The sequence below is a fragment of the Stegodyphus dumicola genome, chromosome 10 (genome assembly GCF_044657685.1).
Source record: "Stegodyphus dumicola isolate Sdum_Otavi_A_Nest chromosome 10, ASM4465768v1".
NCBI classification, from domain to species: domain Eukaryota; kingdom Metazoa; phylum Arthropoda; class Arachnida; order Araneae; family Eresidae; genus Stegodyphus; species Stegodyphus dumicola.
This window is the reverse complement of record NC_140777.1, coordinates 183,015,128-183,030,142: the sequence shown is the minus strand read 5'-3', so window position 1 is coordinate 183,030,142 and position 15,015 is coordinate 183,015,128. Positions and strand designations below refer to the sequence as shown.

The 15,015-nt window shown below is 37.8% G+C and overlaps 1 protein-coding gene across 9 annotated transcripts in view; it reads right to left on the bottom strand.

The window, feature by feature from the left end:
• LOC118193858 (disks large homolog 1-like) overlaps positions 1–15,015 on the bottom strand; it is an 816,267-nt gene that overhangs the window by 152,332 nt on the left and 648,920 nt on the right. For all 9 annotated transcript variants that reach the window (XM_085825973.1, XM_085825976.1, XM_085825974.1 and 6 more), the window contains one exon: positions 3,729–3,885. In XM_085825973.1, the coding sequence (XP_085682099.1) occupies positions 3,729–3,885 (157 nt within the window). The remainder of the gene's footprint in view (positions 1–3,728; positions 3,886–15,015) is intronic.

Sequence of the window (15,015 nt, the reverse complement as noted above, 5' to 3'; positions counted from 1 at the left end):
ACTTGATATGACCTTGGCCATGTTTCCGCGCAAACTTACTAGGCGGCAGGGCTGTGTTTAGCAACACAACTGTTCGGATTGTTGTCGCCATTCGTTAAGGTGACACAATGGATGCTGATTGTGAGCAAAGAGTGAACATCAAGTTCTGCGTTAAACTCGGAGTTCCTTTATGAAACGTGGAACATGATTAAGCGAGCGTATGCAGAAAAGGCACTTTCAAGAAATCGTGTTTTCGAGTGGCACAAAAGGTTTCTCGAAGGCAAAGATTCAGTGCAAGACGATCCCAGAGCTGGTACCGATGCGTGGATGGTTTGGTTTGGTTTGGTTTATTAGATTACGGCAAAGCACTCGAGGGCTATCTGCCTTAAGGGAAGGATGCCTTCATGGAGGTCTTTCTAAGGGAAACTGGCTCGTATACACTTTACACATGGGGAAAACCACGAAAACGCCCATGCAGCCAGCCCATTTGCGCCCGGGACCGGACTACCAGTGTTCAGCGACGTTACCGCTCGGCCGCTGGTGGGCCCCCGATGCGTGGAGAGCGTAAAGAAGTTACCGCAAGAAGGTTAGGTTATTCAATTACGGCAAAGCCTCGAGGGCTATCTGCCTAAGGGGAGGGATGCCTTCGCGGAGGACTTTCTAAGGGAAACTGGCTCGTATACACTTTACACATGGGGAAAACCACGAAAACACCCATGCAGTCAGCCCGTTCGCGGGATTCGAACCCGGGACCGAACTACCAGTGTTCAGCGACTTTACCGCTCGGCCGCTGGTGGGCCCAGTTACCGCAAGAAGACTGTCGTGCAACTGTGCGTATATTAGAACTGAATCTGAATCGTGATGTGTATCGTAAGATGACACGCGAAAGATTTAGGGCATTGGTGACCAACCTTTGTCCTCTCGCGTGCACATTTTGGCCTATGGCGAGCGCATTTCCAAAACATCAACATTTTTGCTAAACATATTTCCAATCTTCCGTGATACATCTTAAATATTAATTTCGGCAAATTGTTTTGAGATGAATAGTACTATTGGTTGAACTTTATGGAAGTCAGAGAAGCGGAGTTCAAAATTATTTCTCAGCGCATTTAGGTTTCCCGAGTATTTCTCTGTTTCAATTGCCTTGTCGTTATTAATATGGCTTGATAAATTACGAAAATGGGTGAAATTTGTTCCTTTCGTCTGATTTATCCACAAACTTTACTTTATCTGAAAAGCAGTTACAGTCCCAGTCAATTGAAAAAGGGTTTTTTTCTTTTTGCCTGGAGATCTTCTTCAGTTTAGCTGTTACATCCGTGAGAAAATACAGATCGGATAACCAATTATGATCGCCCAGTTCTTTATAACTTTCGTTTCCGGATTCCCAAAACTGCTTTACTGGCGAAAGAAGTTCTACAAATCGTTGAAGTACTTTCCCCCTGCCGAGCCATCTAACATCGGAATGAAGCAATAAGATTCCATGTTCGCTATCAAGATGATCAGTCAGCAATCAATTATTTTATAACGTCTTGCAAAATATCTCTTATGACTGTAAATACTTACTATATTTTAACAATTAAGAAACATAAAAGAATGGTTATTTAAAAATATTTTTTGTTCGTAGTACCTAATGGGGCTGGCGAGCACATACAAAACAAAACGATCGGCGAGCACAAGGTTGGGCACCGCTGATTTAGGGAAACGGAAACTTAATGCAAGAATCGTCCCTTACTCACTAACAGATGAACAGAAAGAGGAAAGACTAACAATTTCTGCTGAACTATTAGATCGAGCCAGACGTGATCTCACATTTGCGTCAAAGATTATCGTGATTTCTTCTTGTTTCCGTGAGGAAAAAGGTGGTCTAAAAAAAAAGCTTCACCGAGATTATTGCAGACATCGAACGGCTGTGAAAATGAGCTTGCAAGCATCGCAGCTGAAGACTTCTCTGCTTGCTTTCAAGACCTTCAGAAACGTTATCAGCTGTGTATTAGATAACTAAGGGCGTCAGGACTTTAATGTCAGAACTTAATGGATGTCTTTTAATTTGTTTCGGGAATATGAGGTGTCCTGAATGGGAACAGGGAGTTTTCTCAAGCTATGTTCAAATATATGTGGAATGGACGACACGAGTAGGAAGGGTTAACTTATAAGGTATTTCTCCCCCTTTTCTAGCGTGCCTTCGTGGTGTAGTGGTTCTGCACGCTGGGCCGGTATTCCAGAGGTCCGTGGTTCGATTCTCGGAGAAGACGGTTGCTAATTTTTCATCTGTGCCGTGCGAGATGGAAGTAATCCGTGTTGAGCAGCGCACTTACATTTAGCCGTTCTCCGAGGAGAAATGCGATGGAATGTCACAGTGAATTAGTAGAAGCCCTTAGGAATAATGCCCTACCATATCGTACAGTAGCACGGTGGGTAGGAAAGTTTCAGCAAGTGATAAGCAACGTTCAACCAGTGATAAGCAACGTTCGAGACGACCGGTGAGTGTGCGGACCGACTTGGCACGTGCCGTCATCGAGCACCTCATGGATGAAGACAAACGACGGCCATTACTGGAGTTAGAGAGGGCAAGTGGCATCGAGAAACGCACCGTTCACAGGATATTGCGTAATGAGCTAGCGTCAGAATCCTTCCCCAGTCAAACTGATGGTGATTGTCGCGTATGATGTCAGGGGTGTCATTGTTTGCCACTTTGTTCCTCATGGCAGAACAGTAACTGCACAGTACTACAGGGACTTCCTGGTGCGACAGGTACGATGTGGCGTTCGGGATAAACGTCCGGATCTTGTGGACAGTGCAATAATTCTGCACGACAATACAAGACCACATAAAGCACAGTGTGTACGGCAGCTACTCCGACGTTGGAGATGGGAAGAATTGGAGCACCCACCGTACTGTCTTTGACCTTTCATCCTGTGACTTTGATCTCATTCCCAAGATTAAGGAACCAATACGTGGTAGGTGGTTTGTAACACGAGAGGACATTGCGTCCACAGATGACCCAATTCACACATGGTGCGGCAAATGCTGAGGCTGATGGTATTCAGCGCCTCCCACATCGTGGGACAGTAACAGGGGACTACATTGAGGGTCTTTAGACCCAGCTTTGTCATGTCAACTTAATGTGTATTGTGTTATCATTCTTTTGCACAGTGAAGGCTATATTGCCCTGTATACTACCGTAATAAATTCGTGTGTTACGATATTTCAGTGCTTTTCATTGTTCACACATGTAATTAAGACCTTGTCCTTTCGTCTGTATGTGTCACATTTTTCAACCGGACTGGTATCTTCAAGAAAAAAAAATAGTTGCTATAACTTTTGCCCCAACCTACGTATTATTTCAGACCTCCAGAAACGTTGACAGTTGTATATAGATAGCCAAGGGGACTACTTTCATAGCATCTAGGATCATTACTTGATAACTGCAATTTTCTCTTTTTTACCATTTTTGTCCTGGGAAGTTTCTGAAAAAAGGATGTATTTCCAGGATTGGAACTACAAATCTCTCAGTTTGCTAGCAGGACATGCTAATCATTTACACTTCTACAACACGCCTGGGGGAATGTGTTAAATCTATACAAAAGGAAGAATCGTTTGAAAACAGAGGAATGAAATTCCAAATGAACATGTTGAATCATTTGATAATAATAAGCAAAAATTCAAATTGTTCCTTAGCTAAAAGTCACCAGAAGAATAATACTGAAGATGAAGGGAATAAGGTATTTGAAAATTTGAAAAAAACTTACCGAGAGAATTTGGTCACCTCTCTTCAGCTCGCCGCTGATATCTGCAGGGCCTCCCGTCAAGATAAAGGAGATGAAAATGCCCTCCCCATCTTCGCCGCCGACGATGTTGAAGCCAAGCCCAGTTGTTCCTTTATTCAGAATCACTTTGCGCGGCTCTCTAGGGGAAAAAAAAAAAAAAAAAAAAAAAAAAAATCGTCAAACGAAACTGCTCATAATTGATCCCAACGCACGAAAATGAAAATTAATTGCAATATAATAGCGAACTGGAAACGAAACACAGGTTCTGATTAAGATCAGTTCGAGGTAAATATCACCCGAATTATAATATTCGTGCAGAAGTTATAAAATGCTAATTTCACCGTGCGTCGAAGGATCACCGTGAGTTCAGTTTCCAGTCTACGCTCGAGATGTGTAATGAACGAACACACCTCTGAAGCTTTGCTGTGATCGACGTTTAATAGTTCCATGGGTTTGGTACGTTTTGTGAGTTTTCGAGTTTTATGATTTCATAATTTCTGGTATATTTTGTAATTTTTTGTTATTAATTGCCGTGTATTATTCTAATTTGAATACATTTGGCTCTGTGAATTTTATATCGGTTTTCATGGCAAAAGCATATGTGCAACCAGCTGATTTTGCTCGCATTCTTCAAGAATTATATGATGAAGAAAAGGAAGACAAGAAAACCTTTGGATGGGAGAACAATAGCGAACTTTGATGAATATTAAAATATAATTATTAAATAATAAATTTAAAATGTTCTATAATGAAATACATCATTGCATTTCCATCTCACAAACATAAGAACTTAAAAAATTACTTATATTTGAATGTGATATCATTTGTATTTTGCAATAATAAGATTCATATTTTATTTCTTAGGAAATTTATTATCACTATTCACTCATCTTTGTCGTTCTTCGTGCCCAAAACGGTAAAATAACGGATGTCGTAAAAAATACGACGAGCGCGTGCTGGAAGGTTAAGAAAACTGAACGCTCATATATGATAAACTGCGAAAAGAACAGAAATTCTAAAAATATACTGCTTTTGCAATTTTTAATTGCGTGAATCAGAAGAAATGATACAGGATGGTTTTTTTTTGCGAAAACTTTACGAAACATCAAAAAAATTCAGTTTCGTTTTGTAGAATTACATGTAGAAACCATTTATAACGCGAATAAACATATACCGCCAGTGTTATACCACAAAACAAAGCAGTATAGCTGAAACACGCATACGCACTTTGAGCTACGCGGAGAATCTGATTTCGGTAAAGCAATTCCCCAAAAGAAATGCATTTCTGTCCCTTGCGAATTCTCTAGCCTCGGGAAATGGACGTCCCACGTCATCAATGGTATAAAGAACTTGGCGCCAAGCCAAGGAGTTGAAACTGCCATTTTTCTCTCTCAAGTCCAATGGCATTTTTATAACGGCAGTAATGTTACATTCGCGAGCACAATTCAGTTATTTATAAACCATCATTCATTTCTTGTCACTAACCGGTAGACAGCTTAATGTTAAGGATATTTAAAGAATAAGTATAATTAAATAATGATAATAATATTAATAATAATAACAAAATAAAAAAAAATCTGAAAGTTTTCAGATTCTAAATTACGTCCAAAGGGGCGTTCTTTTTAGAATTTTGTGTGTTACCTTTATTTATTTATTATCATGTTCTTAGCACTTAAACCATAAAATTCAGTTCAACAGCAATACCGCAAAATAATTTTAAAATGAGGTTATCTTTAGAATTTCCGATACACAGTCCGCGCGCTTTAGATAAAAATAATTTTTCTGTACAACGCTGCCATGGCTCGCTTTGAAATCTTTGAGCTTGCTAACCAAAAATTCGTTAAAGGTTCACAAAATATGAAATTGATCATAAAAAAAATTCTACATTTCAAATTTGGGCTTCCACATGCTCCTGTTCGCAGTAGGATGACGTCATTCAAAATTGGTTACCTCTCGGTACCGTTGTTTTATCACAATGCGAGAACATACATCCATTTATGCAGATTCTTCATTATTTAATTTTTTCAAATATAATGCAGGACTCTAACATTGGGTGGCAACAATTTTAAAAGTGAATCGGACAAATATAGTGAACCAACACAAAATGCCAAAACGAAATTAATAGTCCTTCGGGGCAAATTGCCCCCTTTGGAATTAATTTCAATAGAAATGTAGTATATATAAAAAAATTACAATGAGATAATAAAATTTGTTGATTAAATCTGAAAGTTACATTTTAAAGAATGGCAACAGTCTGATGTGGCGGAGATAAAAAGGTTTTAATTCGAATAGTGTTGCCACAGCTCCCTTTCAAACTGCTGAGTTTGTTAATCAAAAATTCATTAAATTGCGAGGAACGTACATACCTACATACATACATACACGGATGGTAATAAAAATAAAGTTGCCCTATTTAGACCAATATAGAGCTCGTTCCGGCAGACCTTAATTCTTCAAAATTGTGTATATATGTATAGAGATCACGGGGGAAAAGAAAATTGCATTAAAAAATACTAGTGCCAAATTTAGACCATTAGGCGAGAAGGAAGCGCATGAAGAACAATAAGCACAAATAAGAATCTTTCTTTATTAAATCAGAGAATTTGTTCTTTCCACATTTCCTTTGCGTCAATGATATGTTCAAAGGGCATTTAACAATACGTTGAAGAGTGTCTCGAGCAACTTGCAGCAACGCAACGTGTTTATGCTTGCTTTCAATTTAGCCACAGTTCGTATGTTTCCTCCACAGAGATTTTCTTTCAAGAAAGAGAAGATCAGGCAGTTGGAAAATTTCTCGAAATTACCTACCATCTCCAAAGTGGACAAGAAGTAGTGCCTTCACCGGTCCGGCAACGAGAGGTAGTGTACCATCTTGCAAAAAGACAACAAGGCAGGACCGCCTTGCTCCTGAAGAAGTTCGCAGTAATGGGTACCGTAATGGAATGGGTACCGTAATGGTACCGTAATGAGGGCCTTGAGAAGATTTTTCCTCAAAGAAAATGGAACAAAGGACGAAATCAGGAGTAAAATCACATCATACAGTAATGCAATCGGGATGCAGAAAGTGTTCATACACAAAAAATAGGACTTGCAGTGCCTCAAATGCAACAGTTTTGAATATTAACTGCTCTGTGTACTGAAAAATGAGACCCTCCGACCACAAAATGTTCCAAGGCCATGCATTGTCAAAGATTATCCTGACCAAAAGAAGGCTAACACAAGCAGTGCTCTTGTCCAGACCTGAGACCCTCCGACCACAAGATATTCCAAGGCCGTGCATTGTCAACGGCTATCCTGACCAAAAGAAGGCTAACAAAAGCAGTGCGCTTGTCCAGGCCTGAGACTCTCCGACCACAAATGTTCCAAGGCGTACATCGTCAACGGCTATCCTGACCCAAAAAAGGCTAACAAAAGCAGTGCTTTGTCCTGGCCTCGGACTCTCCGACCAGAAGATATTCCAAGGCCATGCACTGTCAACGGCTATCCTGACGAAAAGAAGGCTAGCTAAAGCAATGCATTTGTCCCGTCTTGGAAGATGCAGCTCCGCATATCTTGAACCTTGTATGAATACCATTTTACAATGAATTTCAAAACCTTTCGTAATGTCGACCAAAAGAGAGACGAATGACGTGAAATTACTCGAGCACTTGTCAAAGAATATTGGGAACCAGACGCATTTTTGGCCACGGCTAGAGGGACGACAGTTTCATCTAAAATCCGTTTCTGTCTTCTTCCTCGCAGCATACACAGCATACGCAGCTCTCCAGTGTCTTCAAGTTCAATAATCATCTTTTTCAAAGATAAGAGTATGTCTAGGCATAGACAGTTTTTATAAATCTTTCAAGAGTCGGTATTCTTGCAGTGCAATTTAATTTCAAAATTATTGTCGTTATGATAAAACACCTTGATTGAAAAAGCTCGATCTTTCTTCTCTAATCCTTTCTCGCACTCTACATTTTAAAGTTGGAATTTCGATTTAAAAAAAAGGTAGGCAGTCTAATTAGGCCTAGAGGAGTACACAAGTAAAATTTTGCGAAGATAGCACTTATCGTTTTAATTCTGTGGGTGTGCTCGAAGCGGGCACACTGATTGAATACAGCTTCGAAAAGAGTGCTGAAACGAGCTTTGCTGGGAAGTGCGTAAAAGAGTAAGAGATTTTGCCTACGATTAAAAACACTAGATTCTGAATACCGTAGCATATTTAGCATTACCCAGGGTGTGCCACGGGACGACCTGCTACTCCACACCCCCTAAAAGTTCTTTTTTTGGGTATATGATGATTACATGCGCATGAATGGTGTGAAAAAAAGTAACTTGCGTATATGATATTTACATTATTTACATTTCATATTTACACTTTAGTCTATTTTTTTATGGTGCTACTTTTCGAAGAAAGTGACACCACCTTTGAAAAAGCAAAACCCAATATTGCATGTTTTGCATATGTGCTGGGATCCGTATCAGATTCACTATCTGAAAGCAATTCGTGACACACTTTCAGTGCTTCAGAAATGGTCAGCCCTATCCGATCCGTTTGGAAAATAATTAAAAATCCGACAAAAATAAACTAATATTATATCAACAATTAGAAATTATAAACTATAAAATATAATTAAATAAACGTCTACAAGTCAAAACTATTAGAACGTAGCGCTAGCGAAACTTTGAAAGAAAGCGAAAGAGAAAAAAAAGAACTGCTCTAGTGAAACACCAAACAGCTAACTGATAAAATTACTGATGACCTTCACAAAATCACCCCAACAAACAATTTGTTAATTGATAACCAAATACCCAACTTTCTGTTTTTTAATAATTGACCGATGAGATGCGGAGAAACAAAGAATACAGACTCTCCATTGTCCTAGATTATCGGTGAGCCCGGTCTGGGCACACCTGGGCTTCGCCTTTCGATTTTAGGGAAGATTTCACGGTAAAAATTTAAAACTAATATAGAATAAGGAGATTAGCATACAGCCAAAAAATAACATAGAAATTTCTTTTCAAACAATTCATTTTATACCCTTAAAAAATCTGGAAGATTTCTTTGAAAAATGAGGGTCTTAAAAAACTAAACACAGCTAAAATATATGGACTGGTTTGTGTTGAGCTGTCATCAACTATAAATAAAGAAGGTTCAGAGTAACCTATAAATCCTTTTTCATTCAATTTTTCTGTGCGTACAGAAGGAAATGTTTAGGTGTGCCCAGACCGGGCGCAGATTGTCTCAAAGGACTAAAAGAGTGTGTATAATGATTTTATGGCACTAACGACTGGCCTTTAAGAACGCTTTATATATGCAAACCGTCTTTTCTACATTGCATGCAAAGCACCATCTGTCGGTCGAAATTTGAACTTTATTTTTAATTGAAGATTTCTTTTCCTGTATATATACATCAACCAGATCAGGCTCTAATGGATCTAAACAAGGTAACTTTAATTATAACCACGTGTTAAATATACCCATGCATACATAGAGATTCTGAATTATTTAATAGTAGAGGTAAATTGAACGATTTAAGGAATAAAATTACATTTTTTGTCAATCGTTTCAAAATATTACTTACATTCCAACCAAATTTGAAAAGAATGCGATGACAAAACAATAACAATCCTAAAATTTTATTCGATTGTGTGGTGTATAAAACAGATTCAAACATTTGAAAAAATACCTACGGGCCATAGAATACCAAATTGCGTTCTCTCGCAAAACTGAAAGCTTCTTTCTTGGAAAGTCATATACTCCCACAATACTTTAAGGAGAATTTGATGGATCAGAAAATTTACATATCTGAATCTTCCGAATTCGTTACCGTAAAAAATTTGATTTATTTCTTCCACAAATGCTAAGCATATCAATTTCAGGGTTCCAACAATATGCGGAAGCATTTGAAATTATATTTACATAAAATCCTGATCCATCTTAGGCAGATTTTGAGCGCGTGCTGGTTCGAGAAGGAAAAGAAAAATGAGGTAAAATATTCTAAGGAAATGGTAAAAAACTCCCAAACATTTTATCTTCTTTGAATGATTGTAGAACTTTTTATGATATTGCTTTTTCGACGTTGCTCGAGGTTTAAGAGGGAGAAATAAAACTATCATGAAAAGTAAGTTAATAAAAATATAAGAAACATGGACCTAATATAAGAGATGCAGTACATAAATTTTATGTTTTCAGTTTTCTTCCGACTGCTAAAAATACTCAGAATAAGAAAATAGATGGGAAATGAAAATTATAATGGGATTTCCAGCTCTCGTGCTAAGATAAATGATATGTTTGCTAGGATATATGTGTTTTTCCTCATAGAGTTGAATAGCATTTCTTTCAAGTTACATAAACTAGGAAATGAGAATTTTGGATAAGTAGGATACTTTTGGAATTGATATAAAAATATTGTTCGCTCTTTGTGAAAGGGGGGGGGCTGAATTTCCCTTTATGTTTTGAATCATATGCTTTTAGCAAGTAAACGTGATAAAATGAGAATCGAAATTGTAAATATTAGATTTTTCTTTTTACTTTCATGTTGACAATTTTTTATTACTTTGATACATAATGAAATAATTAGTATTTGTAGAGACATTAGATATTTATAATAAGAATAATAATAAAGACATTAGATAATTTTTGGAAGCAGGATAAATAAAAAATGAGCAACATCTTCGCCTGGAATCAAACCACAGACCTCTGGATACGCTCCCAGCATGCAGACCACTACACCACGAATGGACGCTTAGAAAACGGGAGAAATACTTTACATACTCCCCCTTTTAAAGGGCGACTGAGGTTTTAAAGGGACCCAATCGTCAAATCCTGGGTGTGCAGTATCATCATCCACCACCTGTTTAGTTCGGGAGCCACTGTACAGATATTAGGTAACTTTTGGAAACAAGATAAATGAAAAATGAGCAACGCCTTCGCCGGGAATCGAACCACGGACCTCTGCATACGCGCCTAGCGTGCAGACCACTACACCACGAAGGACCACTTAGAAGTCGGGAGAAATTTTTTAATATATTTACATCGGCCATTTTGTTGTTAATTATGCTCACTTGTCTGACGTGATCAACCTTATAGAGACATTAGGTTATTTCGAAGCAGATGAAAAATGAGCAGTGCTCTCGGCGGGACTCCAAACAAAGACCTCTCGAATACGCGCCGAGCGTGCTGACCACTACACCAAGAAGGCAGGAAAGAATTACCCTATAACTTTACAGGTGACAGTATGATTTAGCTCAGGTCCGACTTACGGGTCAGTTCAGACTTACGGCTCGCCGCACCGGCACTATACATTTACAAACATCCATGCCTTTTCTTCGGGTTTCGAACCCGGGTCCTTCGGCACGACAGTCAGCGACGCTAACCACTGTACCGGTTGGGCGGCATATCAGACATGTTAGGACTATTAATTATTGAAGTTATACTACGATTTATTGGACATTTAAATTATGAATTTCCTGTCGTTTAACGGATTTCTTTTCTCTTTTTTTAAAGCTTATAGCAGTTGATTATGAAACTTGATATATATAATTAGGATTAATTGATTAATTTACTGATTAATATACAATTAGGATTTTATTAATTGATACATTTAGTTAAATACATTTAAAAAAATTTCTCTGTAATGCCTGGTTATTTAATTTGAGTGCAGGTTTCAAATTGCTCTAATTTTTTATGTACAGTAATTACAGTGCAAGGAAGTTTTCCCTGCGCTTGTTTTCGTGGTGTAACTGGCAGCAAATACGGTTAACAATCAAAAGATTCGAAGCTGAAATCCCAGCATGGCATCACTGATTTTTTGCATTTTTCTAACTTAAAAAGCTGATTAGTGCACCAATTATAAATTGTCACACTTCATGTTTTTTCCTGTAATTTATTTGGACTGTTAAAATATCTGGAATGAGACTGTTGTACATGCTGCACTTTCTTTGGATTTCATGTAGGATTTAGTGATAGAAACAGCAGTCTTGCCTGTCATTTAGGAAGTTGAACAATTAGATGACTTCAGCAAAGCCAGTAATATTTTATAATTTTTAATTTAGCAGCAGAATTTTAAATTAAATTTACAATTAAAAGATTTAATTGTAATGGATTTAATTGTTTGTAATGGATTTAATTTAATTGTTTAATGGATTCAATTGTTTAATTTTATTGGATTTAATTGTTTGAGCAGTTAAAACATATAAATTAAATTTTCTTATTCCTTATTCTCTTAGTTATTAAATTCCTACTATTAGCTCCCTCTCACTATATCTAGTAATCACTATATCTATCTTAATAAAAAAAACTTTTTATTCATCCACTCAAGTTCAAATACATTTTTTTTTTAAACTTGTAATGGATGACACTGGATGTTAACACAGTTTTTTCAGATATTAAAGTGGATTCCTACTCATTGATTCCTGTTTATTGGAATGAAAAATATACACTTTTTTTAAACATACTGTAAGACTTACAGATAATGACCATTTATTAGAAATTCTCACGTGTTGTAAAAATTAATTTTATAACAACTTATATATGATACTAGCGGGCAAGGCTGCCAGCTGAGCGGGCTGAAGCCCGCTTATCATTGTTCGTTTTTAAAAGCTTTCCCATGTTAAATTTCGCCGGTATTCGAAAGTTGGACCGAACTACCAGTGTTCAGGGATTTTTCCCGGGCTGTGCCCGCTTTATTGCCGTATGCATCCACAAGATACTGCCTACACGTTACACATGTGGAAAATCATAAAACACCCATGCAGTCAGCCCCGCTTGCCGGGATTCGAAAGTTGGACCACACTACCAGTGTTCAGCGGTTTTGCGCGGGCTGCGCCCGCTTTATTCACTTATGCATCCAGAAGACACTGCATACACGTCACACATGGGGCAAATCACGAAAACACCTATGCAGCCAGCCCGTTCGCCGGTATTTAAAAGTTGGACCGAACTACCAGTGATCAGCGGTTTTGCGCGGGCTGAGCCCGTTTTCTTCACGTATGCATCCAGAACATCCAGAAGATACTGCATATATGATACACATGCGTAAAATCACGAAAAAACCCCATGCAGCCAGCCCGTTCGCCGTTATTCGAAAGTTGGACCGAACTCCCAGTGTTCAGCGGTTTTGCGCGGGCTGTGCCCGCTTTATTCACGTGTGCATTCTGAACATTCTCCATACACCTTAAACATGCAGAAATCGCGAAAACACCCATGCAGCCAGCTCGCTCGCCGGGATTCGAAATTTGGACGAAGTACCAGTATTCAGCGGCTTTAGTACCAGTATTCAGCGGCTTTAGTACCAGTATTCAGCGGCTCCAAGAGCGTATAACGAAAACACTCATGCAGCCAGCCCGTTCGCCGGGATTCGAAAGTTTGACCGAGCTACCAGTGTTCAGTGACTTTACCGCTGAGCCGCTAATGTGCCGTAGTAGAAATTGTAATCGCGAAAATTTTCTCATTTATTATGAAAAGAAATGAACGAAAAGAAATTTTTAGTGAAAATTTAAATTAGTAGTTTAAATAGTAATTTCAACTTCTTTTTTAAATATCTGCATAGAAAATCTTTAATCTAATAATAATAATAATAATAATAATAATAAATAAAAAATCTAGTAACTTCAACTTCTTGTTTAAATATCTGGGAAGGTTCCTTGCAATAATGAATTTTACAAGAGATGGATAGAATGAGAAATTGTGGACCACCCTCAACTACATAAATTAGAAAATAAAAAGTGTTAATAATGTTAATAAAAAGTAACTCAAATAAAATTTGTCTCTGTTGACCTAAGTAGGAAGTGACTTTAAATTTTTTTCCATATTACTTGTTTTAATGTTATTTTAGAAAACTGAAACGAAAAATAAGTATTATTTGTTTCAACTTGAACAAAAGAAATTTCAGGGAAATTCATTCCAGTAATGAATTAAAATTAAAAAAAAGTTCAGAAATTAAATAAAGTTTAGAAATTAAAAATAAAAAGAATAAAGAAGATCAAACTGTAACTTAACTTAATGGCATAATAATGTATGTAAATGATTAAATTACAGTTAATTATTTTAATAATTGATCATAAGGAGATTAATCTTATAAACCCGCTTAAAACATTTATTTCTAAAGGAAAGAAATTAATATGAAATATTCCTAGCTATTAACCAAAGGAAGGATAATAAAAGCAAGTGAAATGTGGATAAAATAAGCTTATCAAAATATCTCCAGAAAATATAATGAAATGAAAAATTAATACCGTCAAACTTTGCTTCTTATATTGAGAATTATTCATTCATAATTCCACGAAATAAATTAAATAATAAGAATCAAAGGCGATTTTCTACATTCAATGGGAAAATATTCTTTTGTACGAAATTCTTTGTTCAGACGCTCTTTATGATTTTTATGAAAGGCGTGGTTTTTGATTCTCAGTTCCTTTGTAATGAATATTAAACCGTTAATCCTTTACAATAGAAGTTATTTTCAGATTTGCCACACTAGGAAAGTTAATCTCGATGGGTTACTATATTGAAACAATTCCTTTTGTGGTGTCATTCCAGCTAATAGTTTTACATGGACAACTCTTACAAAGAATTCCTAAAAGTGTTTAGTTAGTCTAATACAGAGTTTCTTAAACTGTGGGTTGCGACTTGCATCAAGTGGTCACCAAAAATTCCAGCAGTTTGGATATTTCTTAGGTTATTTTTAAAGCAGGAATGAGGAAAAATGAGCAACGTCTTCGCCGGGAATCGAACCACGAACCTCTGGAATATGTGCTCGGTATGCAGAAGGCATATTAAGAAGACGGGAGAAGTACTTTCCCTTTCAAAGGGCAACTGGGAGCCAATCGCCAAATCCTAAGCCCGGTGGCGCAGTGGCTAACGCGTTGAGCAGCAGCACCGCAGGTCCAGGGTTCGATCCTCGGGCTGGGCAAGGTTGACACAACCTTTCATCCCTTGAAATCAGTGGGTCGATAAAATGAGTAGCAAGTTCTCTTGGAGACTAAATACCGGGGGTCCTGCGACAAGCTGACCACTTTTTCAGGGCATATGCTCACTCCGGGGACCACGGTCAAGAAGGCAGATTTCAAGCACTGCAGGCTTTGGCCCTTTAGGTCTGTTGCGCCAGTGAGTTTAGTTTAATCGCCAAATCCTGGGTGTGAAGAATCATCATCCACCACCCTTTTAGTTTGGGAGCCACTGTAGAGACATTGGGTTATTTTTAAAGCAGGAATGATGAAAAATGAGCAACTCCTTCGTCGGGAAACTCGGGAATACGTGCCCAGCGTGCAGACCACTACACTACGA